Source organism: Hypanus sabinus, chromosome 5, assembly GCF_030144855.1.
Source record: "Hypanus sabinus isolate sHypSab1 chromosome 5, sHypSab1.hap1, whole genome shotgun sequence".
In the NCBI taxonomy this organism is placed as follows: Eukaryota; Metazoa; Chordata; class Chondrichthyes; order Myliobatiformes; family Dasyatidae; genus Hypanus; species Hypanus sabinus.
This window is the reverse complement of record NC_082710.1, coordinates 10922252-10934428: the sequence shown is the minus strand read 5'-3', so window position 1 is coordinate 10934428 and position 12177 is coordinate 10922252. Positions and strand designations below refer to the sequence as shown.

The window sequence follows — 12177 nt, the reverse complement described above, 5'->3', positions numbered from 1 at the left end:
AAATTATCCACCCAATTCTGCAGCAGAGCATTAATAAATCTCTCTGTCAGAAGTTCTCTTAATTATTGAATATAATTTAACTAGGGTAATTTAACATCAGTCAACCAAAGTTCAAAGTAAGTTTATTATCAAAGTACACATGTCACCAGATACAACCATGGGATTCATTTTCTTGTGAGCATACACAGTAAATTCAGGAAACAGCAGAGAATCAATGAAATACTGCACCCGATAGGATGGACAAACTACCAAAAGACTGCAAACTGTGCAAATTCAAAATAAAAAAGAGCAATAATAATAATAATAAATATTATATATTCAGTTATGTGAGTCTGTAGAAATGAATGAAAGAAAACAACACATTGTTCGATAACTTTGAGTTACCTTTCTCAAGCAAAAGAAATAGACCATAAGATATAGGAGCAGAATTAGGCCATTTGGCCCATTGAGTCTGCTCATTTCATTGTAGCTGATCCACTTTCCCCCTCAGCCCCATTCTGCTGCCTTCTTCCCATATCCATTTGACCCTGCCTAATCAAGAATCTATCAACCTCTGCCTTAAATATATCCAATGACTCGGCCTCCACAGCTGCCTTGGCAAATAATTTCTGGCTAAGGAAATTCCTTCTCATTTTTGTTTTATTTGGATGCCCCTCTATTTTAAGTCTGTGTCCTCTGGTCTTAGACTCTCCCATACTCCACTCCAGATCCACTCTATTGAGGGCTTTTAACGTCTGAATTCCAGGGAGTACAGGCCCAGAGCCACCAAATGTTTTTCATATGCAACAGGTGAAGGAAATAGACTAACCTCTAAAAGCTAAAACTACCCAGTTTCCAAAGGACAAGGTCAAAATGAATTTATCATCAAAGTATGCCTATGTTATCATAAACTACCTTGAGATTAATTTTCTTGCAGGCATTTATAGAGAAATACAATAGAATTTATGAAAATATATATATAAACAAAGACTGACAAACAATGTGCAAAAGTATATAAATAGCTAATACTGAAAAGGTGAGTTTCAGAGGCCTTGACAATGGCTCTGCATGAGTCAGTCAGTTCAGTGCTGAGGTGAGTGAAGTTAATCACGCTGGTTCAGGAGACTGATGGTTGTAGGGTAATAGTATTCCTGAACCTGGTGGCGTAGGACCTAAAGCTCCTGTATCTCCTGCCTGATGGTGGTTATGAGACATGGCCTGGATGGTGGGTGTCCTTGATGATGGATACTGCTATTTTGCGGCAGCGCTCCTCGTAAATGTGCGCAATGACGGGGAAGGCTTTGCTGTGATGGGCTGGGCTGTATTCACCACTTTCTGTAGACCTTTCCGTCCCTGGACATCATAACACATGCTGAGTCTATGCATACTATCGTGCCTTCTCTTTGATGACACAGGACAGATTCTCAGATGATAGCACCGAGGAATTGAAAGTTACTGGGCTTCTCTACCTCCGATCCCTAATGAGGACAGGCTCATGGATCTCTGGCTTCCTCCCCCTGCTGAAGAAAGTACTTGATCTCCGTTTGACTCAGCGCACTAAGTACTGCAGACCTACACTAAGCAGGGTCAATTAGCCAGCCTCTCCAGGAAGGAACTGGACTGAAACATAAAACTTGAAGAATAAAGGGACATTGGCTGCACTGACAATGACTCTAATCAGTGTGCACTGTCTGTACATTGTGAAAGAGACAGCTTTGTACTTTCTGAACACAAACCCTGCAGTCACTGTTAGTGAATCACTATCCCTTCACAGACTGCACCGCCTTGCAGCCTTTTTCACCAATAACAAAGAAATTAGTCAAAAAGACAAACAATTCGGCTCTCTCTGTAAACATGAGACATTCTGCAGATACATATGGGTGTCATGGTAGCGTAGTTGTTAGCTCGATGCTATAACTGCCTGGGGTTCAATTCTGATGCCGCCTGTAAATAGGTTTGTACATCCTACCTATGGGTTTCCTCCTGGTGCCCTGGTTTCCTCCCACAGTCCAAAGATGTACCGGTTAGCAGGATAACTGGTCATTGTAAATTGTCCTGTGATTAGGCTCGGGTTAAATAGGTGGGTTGCAGGGCTGCAAGAACCCGTTCTGCGCTGCAACTCTGAATAAAATGCTGTAAATTCAGGAAAACTAGGAGCTCCGAGATATCAATTTTAATTAGATATTTAAATTTTTAACCCAGTGGTAAATAAGCATTGGAAGACGCACGAAATGTGACGTAGAAATAGATACATTAAAAATATATTTATTGAAATTTTTGTATAAATTGCCCAGAAAATAGAAAATATACCACCATGTGCTTTCTAATTCAGTAAGAAATTCAACATAATTGAAAATCTAACACGTCATGCAGAATGCATGAAGTCCGCCAATTTCATTCTGAATTCTCTCTGGATTTCAGACACTGATGACAGCACACACAACAAAGTCCATTATACTGAGTGGTGTGCAGTGCCAACCCATTTCCATTTACATAATTTTATTTCACACTTGTGTGGATTTGCATAACTTGACAACCCTCTGTTGTCACAACCAAAAGCACAAGGAAATCTGTGGCTGCTGAAGCAGAATTCCTCGGGCATTTCATGTGTGTTGCCCTGCTTACCAGCCTGAATCCAGCCCAGTAATCTCCCAGTAATCCAGCCCAGTAATCTCCCAGTAATCCAGCCCTGTAATCTCCCAGTAACCTAGCCCTGTGATCTCCCAGTAATCCAGCCCTGTAATCTCCCAGTAATCCAGCCCAGTAATCTCCCAGTAATCCAGCCCTGTAATCTCCCAGCAATCCAGCCCAGTAATCTCCCAGTAATCCAGCCCTGTAATCTCCCAGCCATCCAGCCCTGTAATCTCCCAGTAATCCAGCCCTGTAATCTCCCAGTAACCTAGCCCAGTAATCTCCCAGTAATCCAGCCCTGTAATCTCCCAGTAATCCAGCCCAGTAATCTCCCAGTAATCCAGCCCTGTAATCTCCCAGCAATCCAGCCCTGTAATCTCCCAGTAATCCAGCCCTGTAATCTCCCAGCCATCCAGCCCTGTAATCTCCCAGTAATCCAGCCCTGTAATCTCCCAGTAATCCAGCCCTGTAATCTCCCAGTAACCTAGCCCTGTAATCTCCCAGTAATCCAGCCCTGTAATCTCCCAGTAATCCAGCCCAGTAATCTCCCAGTAATCCAGCCCTGTAATCTCCCAGCAATCCAGCCCAGTAATCTCCCAGTAATCCAGCCCTGTAATCTCCCAGTAACCTAGCCCAGTAATCTCCCAGCAATCCAGCCCAGTAATCTCCCAGTAATCCAGCCCTGTAATCTCCCAGCCATCCAGCCCTGTAATCTCCCAGTAATCCAGCCCTGTAATCTCCCAGCAATCCAGCCCAGTAATCTCCCAGCCATCCAGCCCTGTAATCTCCCAGTAATCCAGCCCTGTAATCTCCCAGTAATCCAGCCCAGTAATCTCCCAGTAATCCAGCCCAGTAATCTCCCAGTAATCCAGCCCTGTAATCTCCCAGCCATCCAGCCCTGTAATCTCCCAGTAATCCAGCCCTGTAATCTCCCAGTAATCCAGCCCTGTAATCTCCCAGCAATCCAGCCCAGTAATCTCCCAGCCATCCAGCCCTGTAATCTCCCAGTAATCCAGCCCTGTAATCTCCCAGCAATCCAGCCCAGTAATCTCCCAGTAATCCAGCCCTGTAATCTCCCAGCCATCCAGCCCTGTAATCTCCCAGTAATCCAGCCCAGTAATCTCCCAGCAATCCAGCCCAGTAATCTCCCAGTAATCCAGCCCTGTAATCTCCCAGTAATCCAGCCCTGTAATCTCCCAGCCATCCAGCCCTGTAATCTCCCAGTAATCCAGCCCTGTAATCTCCCAGCAATCCAGCCCAGTAATCTCCCAGTAATCCAGCCCTGTAATCTCCCAGCCATCCAGCCCTGTAATCTCCCAGTAATCCAGCCCAGTAATCTCCCAGTAATCCAGCCCAGTAATCTCCCAGTAATCCAGCCCAGTAATCTCCCAGTAATCCAGCCCAGTAATCTCCCAGCCATAAACTCCACTCCTCAATCTAAACACACAATGCTGGAAATCCAGTGCATGTTGGAGGAACTAAGCAGGTCAGGCAGTATTAATGGAAGTTAATAAACAGTCGAAGTTTCAGGTCGAAACCCTTCACCTTCTTATTCTGGCTTCTGCCTCCTTCCTTTTCTGTCCTGGTAAATGCTCTCTGCCTGAAACACCGACTGTTTATTCCCCTCCATACATGTTGCCTGGCCTGCTAAATTTCTCCAGAATTCTGTGTGTGTTGTTCAGCTCCTTATATGAGAGACTTGATGTAAAGTAAATGGAAAATATAATATTTTTCTGCATGGGGGGGGGGGGGGTCTAAGTTTGAGTTTCAGCATTACCATGAGTCAGGAAATTTACTGGCCCAAAGCCAGCTTTAATCTTGTACATACAGAGGTGTGTGTGTGTATGGCTTGTTTTGCTGCTGCTGTGTTCAGTTCTGTGTTCTGCTGAATGTTGTGGGCATGCTGTGTCAGTGCTGGAATGTATGACATTTGCAGGCTGCCCCCAGCACACCCTTCACCCTTGTGTGTGTTGGTTGCTAATGCAAACGACACTTTTCACTCTATATTTCAACGTACATGTAACAAATAAACTTGAATCTTAAATATGGATGAGAATTCTTGTAGATAAATATTTTTGATTAAAAGGATAAAAATAAATTGAGACAGCAGAGAGGAAAGAGGTTGAAAATCTGGCTGAGTGGTGCCACAACCTTTCACTCAACATGAGCAAAACTAAGGAGCTGATTGTTGACTTCAGGAAGAGGAAACTGGAGGTCTGTGAGCCAGGGCCCATCAGAGGTGAAGAGGGTCAGTAACTTTAAATTCTTTGGTATTGTCATTTCAGACAATTTGTCCTGGGACTATCACGTACATGCCATCATAATGAATGCACAGCAACACCTCTATTTTCTAGGAAGTTTGCACAGATTTGACATGCTGTCTAACATTTTGACAAACTTCTGCAGATGTTCAGTGGAGAGTATCCTGACTGGTTGCATCACAGCCTGGTATGGAAACACCAATGCCCAACAATGCTAAAGTAGTGAACATAGCCCAATACATCACAAGGAAAGCCCTCCCCACCTTTGAGCACATCCACAAAGAGCACTAACACAAGATAAGCATCCATCATCAGGGACTCCCACCACTGAGGCCATGCTTTCTTGCCGTTGCTACCATCAGGCAGCAGGTGTAGGAGCCTTAGGTCCCACACCACCAGGTTCAGAAACAGTGAGTATGCTACAAACATCAGGCTTCTGAAATGGCACAGATAACTTCACTCACCACAACTCTGAACTGGTTCTACAACCTATTGACTCACTTTCAAGGACACTGCAACCCATGATCTCATTATCAGTCATCTACCTATCTACTGTGTTTTTTGTATTTGTACTGTTTGTCTTCTTTTGCACATTGGTTCATCTTTGATCGTGAGTAGTTTTTCATTGATTCTATTGCGTCTCTTTGTATCTACTGTGAAGGCCTCCATGTAAATGAATCCCTAGGTAGTATATGGTGACATATATGTACTTAGATAATAAATTTACTTTGAACTTTAAAAAGTGAGTCTAGGGATTATTCAAAAGCAACTCATGTAATGGACTTAGAAAACTGCAGCGTAAAACAAGCCCTTCAACCCGGTTTATTCTGACAACCATCAGGCACAGAACTCTACATACAATGCAAGCCCTTCGGCCCAAGATGTTGCACTCACTTTTAACCTACCCTAGAGTCTGTCACAGGACACAGAACATCAGAGCACTATAAGTGTTTTTCCTCTTGCATTCCTATAATTTATCACCCCCCGCCCCCACCATTGTCCTGTGATCCACCTACACTAGGGGCTATTTACAGTTACAAATTAATCAACCATCCAACTTATGACATGTTGATGAAGAGCCTACCTGGAGAGTCTAACCACTGTGAAACTCAGCTGCCCATAAGTTGTGTGTGTGTAGGAATAGATTCAAACTAATTATTTGCCAAGTCCACAATGGTAGTGCTAGTTTTTGTAAAATAATTCTATGTTTGGAGATGGTTATGGAAGGTGGATTGGGAGAGAAGAGGCCCTGTGCTCAGGTAGAGGGTTCAAAGCCAACCTCTCAATATTGGTGAGAAGGGTTGGTGGTAGGTTTCGAGTATGATAATGTGAGATTGGTAGTGAGGGAATGAGGATGATAATGCATGTTAGGAATCAGTGACGCAAGAGATTCTGCAGATGCTGGAAATCCAGAATAACACACAAAAAATGCTGAAATAACTCAGCAGGTCAGGCAGCATCTATGTACATGAATAAACAATCAATGTTTTTAGGCCAAAATCCTTGATCACGGACTCAACAGATGACATTTCAGGCCGAGACCCTTCATCTGGAGAGGGACGTGCACGATATGCTGAAGGAACTAGGCAAGTCAGGCATCATCGAAGGAGGGTAATGGTGAGTGGACCCTTCAAGGAAAGGGAAAGCACCTTTGTTCCATCCACCACAAAAGGCTGGACTTCACAGTGGCCACCCATTCCAGCTCAAACTTCCCATTCCCATTCTGACATGTACATGTAAATGGCAAATAAAGCTGATCTTTGATGCTTGAGAACAAAATACAAATAAAGCACCAGTTATAGGTGTAGAGTATATATTATAAGACTGAAATGGGTTTTGGTAACATAGCTGTTAGCACGACACTATTACACCTCAGGACTTTGGATTTCGAAGTTCAATTCTGACATCATCTGTAAGGAGAGTGTACATCTTCCCCATGGAATGAGTGGGTTTTCTCCAGGTGCTCCTGTTGTCTCCCACTGTTCTAAGGTGTACCAGTTGGTAGGGTAATTGGTCGTTGTAAATTGTCCTGAGATTAGGCTAGGGATTGCTGGGGTAGCATGACTTGATGGGCCAGCAGTGTCTATTCTGCGCAGTATTTCTAAATAAAAGATGAAATATTTTAACTCACCATGTCTTCATAGGTGCCTTTTACTTTGTATGTAGTCCAGGCTTTGCCATCGCTGCTGTAAGCAATCTTGTAGGATTTTACGTACTCGGGGCTGCCAAGTCTCTTGGCACCCTGACTAATCAGTCCTGTGACTCTCATTGTACGCTGCAGGTTAATCTGAGGGAGAAAAATATTAAAGCACTTAGAAACAATATGTCTTGTCCCTTTAGGACTGTACAAGTTTTCTGATGTTGAATTAGTAACATGATATAAAATGTTTTATGCCCCAGTCTCTGAAGGAAGGTAATTGGTTAACTTTAACAGATTTATATTAGATATTTGGGACCTTTCATTTCCCCTTTATCTTGACATTCCTTCACTAACACTGGTCAAAATCCTAAAAATTCCCATTCCAATGTTACTGTTGGATCTCCATTTATTTTCTCATCTTTAGGCTTCTTCCGGGAGGCAAGAATGACAAGCAATCTTAATTCCAAGATTTCAGATTATTTTAGAGTACAAACAAACATATCAATACTAAGCAACACACACAAAATGCTGGAGGAACTCAGCAGACCAGCCAGCATCTATGGAAAAGAGTATTATCGATGTTTCAGGCCGAAACTCTTCACGGCAGGACCGGAGCAGAAAAGCTGAGGAATAGATTTAAAAGGTGGTGTGATCCCCTTTTCCCTTTTTCAGCTTATCTCCTTGCCCTCCCATCGATTCCCTCTGGTGCTCTTCCCCCACTCTTCTTTCTTCCATGGCCTTCTGTCTCTTTCACCTATCAACTTCCAAGCTCTTTACCCCTCCCCATTCTGGTTTCACCTACCCATGTTGAGTTCCCTCCCCTCACCTTTTAAATCTACTCCTCAGCTTTTTTCATCCAAGGGCTCTTGAAAATTGTACAGTGGAGAGCATTCTGACTGGCTGCATTACCACCTGGTGTGGAGGCTCCAATGCTCAGTGGGTTGTAGACCTAGCCAACTCCATTGTGGGCGCATCTGCCCCCAACAGTGAGGACACCTTCAAGAGGCATTTCCTCAAGAAAGCAGCATTCATCCGCTTTAAGATGGTGCTACTGAAGATGTGTGACAGCTTTCTGCTAGTGGAAAGGCAAGAAATTTGACTGAAAACATTGCTACTAACTCCTTTTCTGAAGAAAATTGTGGTTAACTATCACTGCAAACAATGAGAAGCAAGTGGAGGTGAAGCTGATTCAAAGGATGAGCTGTGCGGGTGCATTGCAAAGTCAAAGTGCGATGTGTTCAAAAGAGGGCCACAGATGGAGTTGTTATCACTGTTAGAGATGGAGTGAATGATTTGGAGAGAAATCAATGCAGAAAAGTTTGGATGCCCGTCCACCTACCCCGGGTGCAAGTTTGGATCATTCCAAGCGCCGAGCCGAGTTGGTGAGATCAAAAATGGCTTCAGGCTGGAGGGTCCAAGCGCATCGTTGCACCAGAGTCTGGGTCTTAGAGTGAGGCATCGATTGGTGCTTAGACAATTTAAACACTGGTCCAGATAGACTGGAAAGTCCGAGTGTCTGGACTGAAGGGGAGGGCCAGTCTGATTTCGCTTGCTCTCCCACAATGTTTATTCATCTCTCAGCAGTGAACTGCTCCAGCTGCTGTGCAACTGAGACCGAGGCTTGGACCTACTCCGGTTTCTCCATGGGGCAGATCGAAGGACTCAGTCTGGTTCGAAACACTGTCACTGGCTTCTGTTGGGTGCAAGATTGTGTTTTTTTTCACTTTCTCTACGCAGTGATATTGTTCTTTCTTTTTTTAATTGGCTTCTTCGGGTTGCTTGCTTTTGTGGCTGCCTGTAAGCAGACAAATCTCAAGGTGTATAATTTATGCATTCTGTGATAATAAATATACTTTGAATCTTGACACAAGGAATAGTGAGTGTGAAGCTAGAGTGGACAGCCAATGCCTTTTTTCTAAGGCAGAAATGGCTAATACAAAGGGGCATAATTCTAAAGTGATTGGAGGAAATTACATCAGCGGCAGAGGCTTTTCACATAGAGTATGGTAGGTGCACGTTGTCAGAGGTGGTGGTAGAGAACTTACATTAGGGACATTTAAGAGACTCTTAGATAAGCACATGGATGATAGAAAATGGAGGGCTGTGTAGAAGGGAAGGGTTAGATTGACCCTGGAGTGCGTTAAAAGGACAGCACAGCATTGTGAGCCGAATGGCTGGTAATGTTCTCTATTGTTCTAAGTTCTGTGTTTATTAACCTGATGTTGGTTCTGATTTTGATGAATACCATGAAGGATGGAGTTCAGAAATATCTCAGTGCCAGGCCAGAAATATGCTATGATATACCTTAACCAATACAGGTGTCCTTATTAAAAGCATATATTGATGTAGTGTGAAGTTATGAATTAATAATGTCCAGGAATCCAGGCATCATAAGTTTCATTATCCGTAAGCAGATTGTCACCAAAATAAGTAAAGCACCTGATGCATTAACCAGAGAGATCAAGTGATTTGAAAGAGACATCTTGTAATCTAAGGTACAATTCTAAAAAAAAAAATTAATACAACATAGAACATTTGAACACAGTACAGGCTCTTTGGCCTACAATGTTGTGTTTACCATTTAACCTATTCTAAGATCAATCTAACCCTTCCCTCTTGCATAGTCCTTCATTTTTCTATTACCCATGAGTCCATCTAAAATGTCTCCAATGCATTTGCCTCTGCCACAATTAACAGAGCATTCCAGACACTCACCATTCTCTGTGTAAAGAACTTACTCCTGATGTCTCCCTATACTAGGGGTTCCCAACCTTTTTTTATGTCATGGACCTCTACTAGTGAGGGATCAGTCATCCCCAGGATGGGAACTCCTGCCCTATCACCTTAAAATTATGCCCCCACGTAGTAGCCATTCCAGTTTGTCAGACATAGATTCTCTAAGGCTTCCTTCGCCTTTTAAATTTTTTTTATTGAGATACAATGTGCAATAAGCCCTTCTGGGCCCTCGAGCCATGCTGCCCAGTAACCCCCGATTTAATCCCAGACTAATCACGGAGCAATTTACAATGACCATTGAACCTACCAACCGGTACATCGCTGGACTGTGGGTGAAAACTGAAGCACCCGGATGAACCCATGTGGTCACGGGGAGAACGCACACACTCCTTGCAGACAGCGGCGGGAATTGAACCTGCTTGCCTGTACTGTAAGGTGCTGCACTAACCACTATGCTGCCATGCCGCCCTCAAATGTCAGTGCCTATTTAGAAGATTCTTTGCTATGCTCTGTGTAATCTTTGTCTTGTGGATACAAGTCAAAAGCATGTCAAAGATAGTGTAAAAGATAATGCAATTCACATTTTACAGGTTCCCTGTCAGTTGCAGGCAGTGACACACGTGTCACTTAACTACACAAGTGTATATGGGATCAAGGAAGTCGTGGGCTCAACCTGCAAGCTCAGACTGTCATTCATACAGGAGGTGAAAACCGGCTGACAGGAGGATGCAGGCAGATCACATAACCTGGCCTCCAGAGGATCAACAGCTTGATGTTCTAAGAACCAATGCTGCCATCCCTGGGAGTTGAGGAATGAGCTCAACCGGTTTGCTCAGAAAGACAAGGTCAGTCAGGCTCCGGAAACACTGCATGTTCAATATTCCTGTGATCCGATGCTGTTAACTTGACAGTTTTCTAAGCAGTTATTGCTTGAGTAAAATCTCTCCAATACAGCTTGATCTCAACCACAGTTTAAAATTCAGTGCACCTTTCAAGTTCAAGTTCAGCTTATTGTCATTCAACTGCACCACCAAATGAATCACCGTTCCTCCAGACTAAGAGGCATAACACAGTACATATAACTCACACACGTAGTACCCTGTTTCAGCTTTTTACTGCTATGTTGTAGGCATTTCATTTTAGCTGTTCTGTAAGAGCAGTCTGTTCTGATTGCAAACTGTTTGAGTTTGAGCTAAAGATAAGGGGTTGTGATGTTCATGCTTAGGAATGTGGTGTCAGCCAATCAGGATGGTGGAATTGGGAGAAGGTCTGAGAGAACGCTGGGCAGAGAGGATTTTGTGAGGGACACTGGTGTGGGTGGAGGTCTTTTTGGAGGGTGCTGGGAGTAGACAGGAGGGAAGCTGGCTGAGGATGCCATCCCTGTTACACAAGGTGCCTGGTGCAGATGAATGGCTTCAAGGAGGAAGGACCAACACTCCCATGGGAGAACCCGTTTGTTCGAACAGGATTTCGAGCGACATTCAGAAGGTGGTGTGTGCTTTCATGCAGACTGAGGGTCTGGTACGCGAGTTACAGACAACTTTGAGATGAGGTCCAACTTAATGTGCACCTTTGGACTGGGTTAACTGTGATGGGCCCTTTTTTTCTTTTTCTTTTCCTGATAACTGTTCAGTAAATTTGAAATTTGTAAATATACTTTCTTTATAATTGTGTTCAGTGTACGATTTGTAATTTTCTGCTGATGGGTAATTGCTAGTGGGCAGCATTTACACAGTATTTGCTCAGATCAGGATTCGGGTGGGTGAGATATCCTAACCACACGGGTTTGGTGGGACCTAAGGCATATTGATCCTAGACACACAGTCTAAAAAGGTGGTTTTCTCACCGCTGGGTCCGGTGGCTTTTAGCGAGGGACTAACTAGCCGCGTCTCTAGTGAAGCCCAGTAAAATGGGGTTTCATACACATAACACATGATCACCAGAAAATTAACAAATAATAAGGTGTAGTCACAATTCAAGTTGAAAAGTATAATGCTACCGGAGCATTTCATCTGTTATGAAACCAGGATGGTGGCAGGGAGTTCACTAGTTCTGCACCTGGAGGAAGAAGCTGCTCCCATCCAAACTGTCCAAACACAAGGAGAGAATCAGAGCTGACCCTCAACATCACCCCGTTTATTCACTTCGTATTATCCAAAATATCCCTGTGTCTTTATCAATTACTTCCGTACTGTAGTGTCCGTATTCATTTTGAAATAACTGTGCTGGCCAACAAACAACTGAAACACAGGACTTGATGTCTGAATGTTAGAACATAGACCATTCCAGCACAGTACAGGCACTTCGGCCCTGATGCTGTGCTGACCTTTTAGCCCACTGATCAATGTAATCCCTCTCTCTTTCATAGCTCTTGTGTTTTTCTATCATCCATGTGCCAATTTAAGAGTTTCCAAAAGCCTCCACCATCAT

At 43.6% G+C, this 12177-nt stretch overlaps 1 protein-coding gene across 1 annotated transcript in view; it reads right to left on the bottom strand.

Annotated features, from left to right (window-relative positions):
• edil3b (EGF-like repeats and discoidin I-like domains 3b) overlaps nt 1-12177 on the bottom strand; it is a 302390-nt gene that overhangs the window by 82653 nt on the left and 207560 nt on the right. The window contains exon 7 of the mRNA XM_059969361.1: nt 7003-7158. Within this exon, the coding sequence (XP_059825344.1) occupies nt 7003-7158 (156 nt within the window). The remainder of the gene's footprint in view (nt 1-7002; nt 7159-12177) is intronic.